Source organism: Dendrobates tinctorius, unplaced genomic scaffold (assembly GCF_039654945.1).
Source record: "Dendrobates tinctorius isolate UK_male_01 unplaced genomic scaffold, ASM3965494v1 ptg000070l, whole genome shotgun sequence".
Taxonomy (NCBI): Eukaryota; Metazoa; Chordata; class Amphibia; order Anura; family Dendrobatidae; genus Dendrobates; species Dendrobates tinctorius.
The window spans coordinates 54,415,555-54,427,140 of NW_027361738.1; the positions used below are offsets into that span (position 1 = coordinate 54,415,555).

Consider the following 11,586-nt stretch of genomic DNA (forward strand, 5'->3'; position numbering starts at 1 on the left):
AGGAGGTGTTGAGCCTGCGTCATCGTCTGGCTCCATAAGGCTTCGAAGGCTTAGTTTTCTAGGAGTTGGCAAACCGCTTTTAAAGGCAGAGCATCAGGAAAAAGTTTTGTCTTACATTGCTGACTCAGCCTCCAGCTCTATCGCCTCCTCTTCTGAAGTTGTAAAAAGTAAAAGCACTGAGTCGTCATTGGAGGCTCATGTTCATGAACCACACCTTTCCTTGTGTCCTTCACCCCAACCAAGATTGAAGGATGACGCAGGCCATACTACTGATTACTCCATGGAGCTGTTTTCACATACCATGCCTGGATTATCAAGTGAAATGGTGAATTACCCAGGCCAAGATGAATCTGACATGGAGTGCACTGATGCACAGCCGCTGATAGATGATTCTGCTGGTACATTCACTCAGAGCACTACATTGTCCTCGCAGTGTACAGAGCCAGATTCTGACCCTGATGAGACTAAGGTGCCCCTTCCCGCACACTATACCACCATACACGGTGACACAGAGGAAGGTGCACATGACATTGAAGAGGAGGTGATGGATGACCCAGTTGTTGACCCAGATTGGCATCCATTGGGGGAAGAGGGTGCTGCTTCCAATAGCTCAGATGAGGAGCATCCACAGCAGACATCGACATCGCAACAGCTGTTATCTGGCAGGCCCGGAGCACTCCAAAGACAGGTTCCAAAAATCAAAAGAGTTGCTGGACAGCTTGTCCAGAGGGTCAAAAGATCACAGCGTGCTAGGCCGCAAAATGTCTGCCAAAGTAGGAAGAGTGCAGTGTGGCACTTTTTTGAACAAAATCCTCATGATCAGGCCAAGGTTATCTGTAAGAAGTGCGCAAAGACCTTTAGCCGAGGGAAAAATCTGAAAAATTTGAATACCAGTTGCATGCTTAGACATTTAACCAGCATGCACTTGCAAGCGTGGACACAACACCAAACCTCAAGTGCCACATGTGCAACTGATCACAAAGAAGGTAGTCAGCAACGCTACATTGTTTCCCCCACTGTAAGCCCACCGGTTAGCACAGCAGCAAATGTTGAGGTGTCGTTGCAAGGCCACAGCAGTCAGGGAATCCCACTGTTATATCAACGAAAGACTGAATCTAGGCCATCAGAAAGAACACCAACTCCATCACCATCATCAACCCTCTCTCAGTCCGCCCTGTCCACCGCTACTTCCACCATATGCAGCTCTAAAGTCCAGCTCACCCTCCCAGACACTATGAGTAGGTCAAGAAAGTACTCAGTCTCTCATCCGCGTACACTGGGTTTGAACGCCCACATTGCCAAGCTAATCTCGTTTGAGATGATGCCCTATCGGTTGGTGGAAAGCGCAGCTTTCCGTGAACTCATGGCCTATGCACTACCACGCTATGACCTACCCAGTCGCCACTTCTTCTCTCGCAAAGCCATCCCAGCCCTCCACCATCATGTAAAAGACCGCATTGTCCATGCACTCAAGCAGTCAGTGAGTGGAAAGGTGCACCTCACAACTGATGCATGGTCCAGTCGGCATGGCCAGGGCCGTTACGTGTCCATCACTGCGCACTGGGTTAATGTGGTGGATGCAGGGTCCACAGGGGACAGCGGTGGTGGGACAGTGCTGCCTAGCCCACGGTATAGGAATCAGTTGGCTGTAGGCGTTCGACCCTCCTCCTCCTCCAGAAGCGAAAGCTCGTCCACAGAGCGCAGTCGTACGAGCACTCCATCTGCAGCTGCCACTGTTGCACACGAGGTGTCCCCCTACCGAGCAGCTAGTGGAAAGCGTCAGCAGGCTGTGTTGCAGATGATGTGTTTGGGCGACAGACACACCGCCGAGGTGCTGGCCGAGTACTTTCAGCGACAAACTGAGTCATGGCTGGGCAGTGTACATCTTGAGGCAGGCAAGGTAGTTAGTGATAACGGCCGTAATTTTGTGGCAGCCATAGCCCTTTCAAAACTCAGCCACATACCTTGCTTGGCTCACACCTTGAACCTGGTGGTGCAGTGCTTCCTCAAAAATTATCCGGAGTTAACAGCCCTGCTCCAGAAGGTGCGAAGACTGTGCGCGCACATCCGCCGGTCGCCTGTACACTCTGTTCGTATGCAGAAGCTGCAGCGATTGCTCCACCTTCCCAACCACCGCCTCATTATCGACATTGCAACAAGGTGGAACTCCACCCTGCACATGGTGGAGCGGCTGTGCGAGCAGAGGCAGGCCATAATGCATTTGTGGGAGGATACACGGCCAGGCACTTTGAGAGCAGACATGGAGTTGACAGGTGTGCAGTGGTCGAAGTTGAAAGACCTCTGTAAAGTCCTTCAGTGTTTTGAGGAATGCACACGGCTGGTAAGCGCAGACGACGCCATCCTAAGCATGAGCATCCCACTTATGCGTCTGCTCATGCAAACTTTGACGCACCTTAAGGAGCAGGCGTCTGCAGCCAATGTTGACGAGGAGGGAATCCTTGATGACATTCAGCCATTGTCTGCTCAGGGACCTCTCCTGGACGAGGTGGAGGAAGAAGAGGAGGAGGAGGATGATGGGGATGATTACTTAGGGGAGGAGGATGCATCTCGTGGGGAAAGTGAAAATGTTGGCGTGGCAAGGTCTGGTACAGGGTTTGTGCGTGACTGGAGGGATGTTGATTTGCCAGAAAGTGCTCCTACAACCAGCACTCGCAGTGCATCATTGACACCGGAAACATTGGCCCATATGTCAGATTATGCCTTGCAGATCCTAAAAAGGGACCCCCGCATTGCCAAAATGATGAACGATGACGACTACTGGTTGGCCAGCATCCTGGATCCACGCTATAAAGGCAAATTACAAAACATCATGCCCCAGGAGAACCTTGACCTAATATTGGCTAATAAACAAGCAACTCCGGTAAATTTGTTGCTTGAGGCATTCCCAGCACACAGCAGCGGTGATGGTTCTCACACGAGCCGTACGGGCCGGGGGCAGCTTGGCAGAGGTGTTCATGGTGCACACAGCAGAAGTGGCATTGGAGACAGGGGTTTCATGACAATGTTGTGGACTGATTTTTCAAGTACCGCTCACACAACTGGTAATACTGCATCGGTGGAAAGTGACAGGAGACAGCAGTTGTCAACTATGGTTACAAACTACTTTTCCTCCCATATCGATGTTCTCCCACACAGGTCATTCCCCTTTGACTATTGGGCCGCTAAACTGGACACCTGGCCTGAATTGGCCCAATATGCCTTACAGGAGCTCGCTTGCCCAGCTGCAAGTGTGCTATCGGAAAGAGTCTTCAGTGCAGCTGGATCAATCCTGACAGAAAAAAGGACCCGTCTGTCAACCCAAAATGTGGATGATCTAACATTCATTAAAATGAACCATGCATGGGTTTCCAAGGATTTTGTCCCACCTTCCCCTGATGACACATAGGGTGACAGAAAAATGGCTTGCTTTGGTCCACCTCTTCCTGGGACTTGACCTATTTCGCCTTTTGCATCAGCTGAATGTCCAACATCATCATATGTCACTTTCTATAACTCCCTAACTGTGCTGCCTCCCCCCCCATGGCCGGGGTCACCACCTAGCGCACGACACCGTGCGAGTGCCGTTGCCCTGGACAGGTGGGTAGGCCGACTCTTGGGCGCGGGCACTGGCACAGGGTCCCTCATAGTGCAATCAAGTGTCTCTGACGGTGGTGGTGCACACCCGCCGTCAGACACACCGCCGTACTATGAGGGGCCCAGTGCCAGTACCGACGCCCACGAGTGGGCCCCCCCTAATTGGGCAGGGCCCCAGCATTTGCAATCTTTACCTCTCCCTGCTCCTCCGCTGTGTAGTCTGGGCCGTCAAATCCATACTGTGCCTGACACCGTCTGAGCCTGCCTCCTGATGTATAGACATATATTTTGAATGTGTATGCTATCCATACATGTTATCCGGGGATACGGTACCCTTTCTCACCTTTGTGCAATCACGTGCAATCCATACAGGGCCTAACACCGTCTGAGCCTGCCTCCTGATGTATAGACATATATTTTCAATGTGTATGCTATCCATACATGTTATCCGGGGATACGGTACCCTTTCTCACCTTTGTGCAATCACGTGTAATCCATACTGGGCCTGAGAACGGCTGGTGAGCTGTTAAGCAAGCTACAGCACCTGTGTTTTGCACACGTAAGTTTTTCATTTTTTCAGGAATGACGGTTAGGCCTAATTCCGGAACTGCGGTTGACCTGCACTTACTGGGAAATCATCGTTCGCGGGTAATAATTGTAATCAGTGATCCCCACCACTAACGTTGTTCAGCGGGTTATCTGCACCTGTAAGCGACAAACGCTGGCCTTTTCAGTGTAGTGCACATGCAGCCACGGACAAGTAAGGGCATGACACACCAGTTATTGATCAATCTCATGTGCCAGAGCCTCACGTGTCCCTCTAGTAAGCCGGACTCGGACCGCGGGGCATGACGGAGTCTCGTTCGTTAACGGAATTAAGCTTGCAATCTGTGCATCTTTTCTGTAGCTGGCATGGTTGAGGTTTCCCAGGTGGAGTCGAATTTAACCGTAGGCTCCACTCCTGGTGGTGCCCTTCTGGACATTCCTTTAAGGTTCAGTTTTGCAACCAAACTGCCCACGTAAAACAAACACTTTGCCTTCATGAACGCTGTTTGGAGGGTCATGACTCGTGGGAATAACGCCGCCCAATCAGTTAACCTGCTAGAGAGATCCTTCGTTGCTCCCAAGCATGACATCACACTCCCTAGGAGGAAGGTAATGCCACTGTGGCGACCGTACTCCTGGGGGAGACACAAGTGCACTGATGCCCAGCCACTGCTCGATGAATCTGCTGGTACATTGACCCAGACCACTACATTCCCCTCGCACGCTACACGGCCTGAATCTGACCCTGATGAAACTCAGGTTACCCTTCCCATATACAGTTCCATCTTACATGGTGACAAAGAGGAAGCTGCAGATGAAAGTGCAGGTTCGGCCCACCCGCCATCAGACACACCACCGTACTATCAGGGGCCCTGTGCCAGTGCCGTCGCCAACGAGTGGGCCCCCCCTGCTTGCTCAGGATCACAGCACTTGCAAGGTTGAAATACTGTGCAGTGAGATTGAAGATGGGGACGACGAGGAGTCCAGACTAGTCCAGGGATTCCCTAGCGAGGAGACTTATTTGATTGTTTTCAATGTTGGGACAGCAATTTTTGGGGAGCACTATACTCTGGAGAATAATAGATGGGGCCCACCATACACTGGAACATTCCAAAGGTGGACATCAGACACTGGAGCAGCATTTACAGGGCCCATTATACACTAGAGCATTAGAAATGGGGCCCATTATGTTTGGAGCATTATTTGGGCCCATAACACAGTGGAGCTTCATCCATGGGGACCAACATATACTGTAGCATTATGTGGAGCTCATCATATACTGTTTCAAACATTATATGGGACCAATGATTCTGTATGGAGAAATAGATGGGCCTCGTCATGAGATGTAAAAAGTGAAGTATTTTTCATTGTACTATACCGCTATTTCTCTGCCGTATCGGAGCATGATGAGCTGTGGTATATGTTAAAGGGGCGCTCTTTCGCCCAGGGCACATGAAAATCTGGAGCCAGCCCTACCCCCCCACAACTTTAGCCAAATAACCCCCATTTTTCAGTGTGTAACTTGTATTATGAAGTTAATTAAGGTTGACAAGCTTAAGTAAGAAGAATTGATGCTTTTGGCATTCAAATGGGCACTGTAGGTGTGTTTCCTGTCCTCCTCTCACTGCCGACTTTTATTCCCCATTGACTTACATTGAGTTTCGTGTTTCGGGACGACCCCGACTTTTCCCTATAATCGTCCGATCTTGCTCGACCCGACTTTTGGAAAAGTCGGGTTTCACGAAACAAAACTCGACCCTAAAAAAACAAAAGTCGCTCAACTCTAGTGGAGACTACTCTCCCCTACAATGGACTCAGACATTGAACCAACCTCGCTAGTTGCTGAATCACTTTAGCAAGTTAATAAGAGCAAAAGCGCTAAAGTGTTCTTGCACTCTATTTCTCAAGAAATTATATAGTTGATCTGGTTTTGGCTGTATAACATATCGAAATGCACCAAAACTGCATATTCTGTAGGAATAAAAAGTAAAAATAGTAGACAACTGATTGCATTCTGGACTTATGCAAGCACTATTCAGCATTACAATTTGTATTGGTTAGAAATTATATAACACTATATGTCAGATGTATTGAGAATTTTTTGTAGATTTTGCTAGATTAGACCCACTCAGATTTTTTGTTTTTTGATCCGGTGTTTTTGTCATGCTGTGATGCATCTGCTAGACTGGGATTACTGCAGTTTTCTTTCTTACCCTTTGTTTGCCTGTGGGTAAGTAGATGATGATCATTTCCAAATGTGTCATTTCCAGGTATCATGTTGACTTGCCAAGAGCAGGTTTTATTGCTGTTGGTATTGATGTTAGACTTTCCCATTTCGTGACGAGAGCTTTGAGTCTGAAATGAAGCAGTTTCCCCTTCAAATGAGGGTATAGAATGAGAGTCACCTTTGACGTGCTCGTCTGCTTTCTCATGGTTGTGGGAAGGACAGTTGGGGTAGATGCCTATCTGGTCTGGAGTCACGGCTAGTTTTGAGCGTGGAGGGGTTTCTGAGCAACAACCACCTTTTAGAGAATCATTTTCGAGAAGCAGTAGCTGCTTCTTAATCTTCTCCGAACGTTTTCTTCGATGAAACACACAAATCAGATCTACAAAATTTAGAATCAACGAAACGACTCCGGTGCCCCATATAAATATCATCATTAGGGACTTTTCAGTTGGTCTTGAGATGTAGCAATCAACACTACTAGTGCATGGTGCCTGGGAACAGCTGAATCTACTTGGAACCAAGATCCCAAAAAGAAAGTATTGGCCAACAGCAAAGCCAAGTTCCAATAAAATTTTCAACACCACATGGATCAGATAGGCTCCGGAGAAATCAAGTATTTCCATTTGTATGCCCACGCCATGACAGGTGGAAGTATTACTTTTTCGATAGTTGTCATTCGAAGCTGCCACATATGTCATTACTCTATGAAAAACGTGGACGCTGAATAAAGAATAAGGCAAAAACACCGTAACAGTCTGAACAAGCCAATATCTCATGTGGCACATGGGAGAGAAAATATCGTAGCACACATTAGAACAACCTGGCTGTAATGTGTTGCAGATGAATCGCTCCTGTTCATCTTGATAGAGGGGATATCCAGCAAGAACAACCATCACCATTCTCAGAAGGATCATCATTGTCAGCCAAATTTTGCCTAAAAGACAAAAACAGAAACATTGGCATATTTATGGAAAAACTGATATCAATGGAATCTTATGTTTTTGTGCAAGACAAACGGCTACCACAGCCAAAATGGGAAAAAAAAGAGCCCTATATCTTGGTCATACCATGTAGAGCTTCAAAAGGTGTGCCAAATACCACAGTCACATGGGCAATTATTGTGTGATAAAACTGCACGCGATTTAAAAAGGATATCCACGATTTCAGCATACCCTTTTTGGCCAATCGGCTTTTACAGGTGAGACAAGATCAAAGTCATTCGGCTAAAAATCAGATAGTAAAAATGTGGCACAGCCTGAGCGTTTACTTCAAGGTAGCTCTTGCTACAAAAAATTTTTCCTTGTAGCAGATGTTAACATATCCTTACAGGGGCTGTCCCCTTTCAGGAAATCTTAGTCCACAGTAGCTGTTTGTTATAACATGGGAAACAGTACCTTATTCACGATCCCTATGTTCACCGTTCAGTCACCACCATAGCTCCCCGATGTCTGACACTGGCTGCAGCACGGACATCAGGTAGCCCATTGGTGAGTTCAGCGGCTCTGCTAGTGTAGATGGAGCACCCCACTCAGAGCCACCAAGCCCACCGATTGGCTGCCGCAAAGCCAACATGACGTCAGAGCGCCACAGTCAATACCAGACACCGGAAGCATCAAAGGAAGCTCACCGGTCACCCGAGGAACGGTGAGTAAAGTGTATTTTCTTTTTCTATACTAAGACTTTGGAGACTCTGATTTCCTTTAAGGGGATAACATCTTTAACTCTAAAAAACATCCCATCAGTATGTATTTGTAACAGACCAGTCTTCAGCTACAGGTAGTGTCTTAAATTTAGACTGCTCAAAATTAAAAGCCAAAAAAAATTATATTTTGATAAAATATCCTAATACTTTGTGCATACAGTGCTTATGAAAATCTACCTTGCTGCACTATAGTCTGATCCTACAATCATACATTAATCTCTTCTATCTGACCCTTAGGTCTTGCCAATCTACAGTCAGGAAAAGAAGTGATATTGGAACAGAGAATTCCTATGGATTCTATCTGAAGATGTGCGAGATCCTCTCTAAATGACAAAACGTACCCGTCTTTGGAACTTAAAAAAAATCAGTAAGGGTTTCCAAACCAATAGCAACTTTCTGACCAATCACATTATTCTGAAATTGGTCAATATGACACATGAATATTTGTTACAGGGACAACAAATCCTAAAATTTAATGATCATAAATAATAAAAGAAAACCTTTAATGGAGATGCTGTTTAGATGTTAGAACCAGGAAGACTTTTTTAACAATTAAATAAGTTTCCTGGCAGATAATGTATTTAATTTTAGTCAGATCAACTGTCCAATTATGCACAATATCTATACTAATTTTGTTCTAACTGGATAGAAAATGGGGAGAAATCAGATAGGTGATAGGTTTTAGAACGTCTCCGATATTGTTAACAGATTCCAAAATAACTTGTGAGATATATAGAAATAAATATTATATATATATATATATACACACATATTCACATATTACTAATTATTCTAGTAAATAGTTTATTTTATAATGTATTTCACTAAAATATATATTATTTATAGTAAATAGTTTATACTGAATCTCACATATATGTATTTATGTATATTTATATATATATGTATGTACATACAGTATATATTTATATATTAGTGAGGTACATAATATATGTATATATATATATATTCACACATATTTACATTATATATACACTGTATATATATAATATATATATTGCTATTTATAGAATATCTACGCAATTTTCAAACACATGGATAAAATGTAAAACGTGATGAAAAAAATCTAAATACATGATTATTTCTTATGGCAAATATAATTAATATTTATGAATATCAACAGTAACATGAGTAACCACAACCCATTGCAGTGGTGATAAAATATAATCATTAATTATAAAGCTGTCAACAATAGTAATAAAAAAAATAATAAAAAAAAGGCATACAAATAAGAAATGCGAGATAGATGATAGATACATAGATATAATAAATGACAAAATGAGCGAAAATAATTAAGATATTGTAAACAGATGTATAACAAACAAAAATCTTATCTTTTTGTAATATTGAATTTTACTTGTACTATTTTGTAAAGAATGACTTAAAATATTGAGTTTATAAGTTGGCAAACTCTATGTGTTGTTATAGCTAACTAATGGCTAGTTATTGGAAATGAGTAATTATAAGTTATTATATAGTATAATCAATCCCATCTATCGAATTCTTAAATTTATTGTCATCACTTGATCATTACACTGGTATACTCACCAATCACAGTAACGTTGTAGTTGAAAGTGATAATCAAATATCCCATTGAGTCGAAATACTCCATTGTCTTTCAGGCTCCCACCTTCCAGCAAGGAATCACAATTTGGAATTTCGCTATTTATTCTAGCGAATGTATAAAAAGTTTTCTAAGGAAATAGAAAATTTTGCTTGCAGGCTCTGAGCTGGGCAAACGCCACTTAAGCAGCTCCTGCCCTTGTTTCTTTTACCTCTGTGGTCAGTCTAGTGAAGATTGGAGGTGAGAACAGCGTGGTGAGAGGCTGTTTTCAGTATATGGCCCTGTCAAACTTTACATAAATGAAGGAAGGAAGGATGAATGGAGAAATGCATCCAGACATTCTTGGTAAAAATCTGCTGCCGTCTACCAGGAAGATGAAGACGAAACAAGGATGGACATTTCAGTAAAACAATAATCCCAAACACACAGCCAACGAAACTCTTTATTGGTTTCAGAGAAATTAAATAAAGCAGCTAGCATGGCTGAGCCAGTCACCTGACCTGAATCCAATAGAAAATTTATGGAAGGAACTAAAGCGCAGTGTTAATAGAAAGAGTCCACAAGAGCTTCAGGATGGGAAGAGAGTTTGTGTGGAAGAATGGACAAAATCACACCTGAGCAATGCATGCGACTAGTTTCTCCATACAGGAGGAGATTTGAAGCTGTCATCACCAACAAAGGCTTTTATATGGAGTCTTAAATTTCACTAAGTGTGTCCAATACTTTTTCCTTGCGTCATTTCTCTTTATTACATATAACTTAATTTATGGACATCTATGGTCTGATTTCTTTTGCCTGTGTGTTTTGGATGGGCTGTTACCGACATCTGGTGAGAATTTCATGGACATAAAAGCTTCAGAAATATATTTACTTAGAAAATTGGTCACGTCTTCAATACTTATTTCACCCGCTGTATATATAATAGATAGATAGATAGATAGATAGATAGACGGACAGATAGGTAGATACAGTCATATGTTAAAGTTTGGGCACCCCTATTAATGTTAACCTTTTTTCTTTATAACAATTTTGGTTTTTGCAACAGCTATTTCAGTTTCATATATCTAATAACTGATGGACTCAGTTATATTTCTGGATTCAAATGAGGTTTATTGTGCAATCTGCATTTAAACAAAATTTGACCGGTGCAAAAGTATAGGCACCCTTATCATTTTCTTGATTTGAACACTCCTAACTACTTTTTACTGACTTCCTGAAGCACTAAATTGGTTTTGTAACCTCATTGAGCTTTGAACTTCATAGCCAGGTATATCAAATCATGAGAAAAGGTATTTAAGGTGGCCACTTGCAAGTAGTTCTCCTATTTGATTCTCCTGTTAAGAGTGGCATCATGGGCTCCTCAAAACAACTCTCAAATGATCTGAAAGCAAAGATTATTCAACATAGCTTTTCAGGGGAAGGATACAAAAAGTTGTCTCAGTGATTTAACCTGTCAATTTCCACTGTGAGGAACACAGTAAGGAAATGGAAGAACACAGGTACAGTTCTTGTTAAGCCCAGAAGTGGCAGGCCAAGAAAAATATCAGAAAGGCAGAGAAGAAGAATGGTGAGAACAGTCAAGGACAATCCACAGACCACCTCCAAAGACCTGCAGCATCATCTTGCTGCAGATGGTGTCACTGTGCATCGGTCAACAATACAGCGCACTTTGCACAAGGAGAAGCTGTATGGGAGAGTGATGCGAAAGAAGCCGTTTCTGCAAGCACGCCACAAACAGAGTCGCCTGAGGTATGCAAAAGCACATTTGGACAAGCCAGTTACATTTTGGAAGAAGGTCCTGTGGACTGATGAAACAAAGATTGAGTTGTTTGGTCATACAAAAAAGGCGTTATGCATGGAGGCTAAAAAACACAGCATTCCAAGAAAAACACTTGCTACCCACAGTAAAATTTGGTGGAGGTTCCATCATACTTT

General features: G+C 43.6%; 1 protein-coding gene across 1 annotated transcript; it reads right to left on the reverse strand.

Annotated features, from left to right (window-relative positions):
- Positions 1-6,258: 6,258 nt before the first annotated feature.
- Positions 6,259-9,699, reverse strand: LOC141095944 (gap junction delta-4 protein-like). Its single transcript, XM_073582291.1, has 2 exons — positions 9,636-9,699; positions 6,259-7,301 (listed from the first exon to the last, which is right to left on the reverse strand). The coding sequence occupies exons 1-2, from the start codon at positions 9,697-9,699 to the stop codon at positions 6,259-6,261; spliced, it is 1,107 nt and encodes a 368-aa protein (XP_073438392.1).
- Between the last annotated feature and the right edge of the window lie 1,887 nt (positions 9,700-11,586).

Coding starts and splice junctions, on each gene's coding strand:
- LOC141095944 (XM_073582291.1), bottom strand. CDS start 9,699: ATGGAGTATTTCGACTCAATGGGATATTTGATTATCACTTTCAACTAC. Junction 7,302..9,635: donor CTACAACGTTACTGTGATTG/GTGAGTATACCA, acceptor TTTGTCTTTTAG/GCAAAATTTGGCTGACAATG.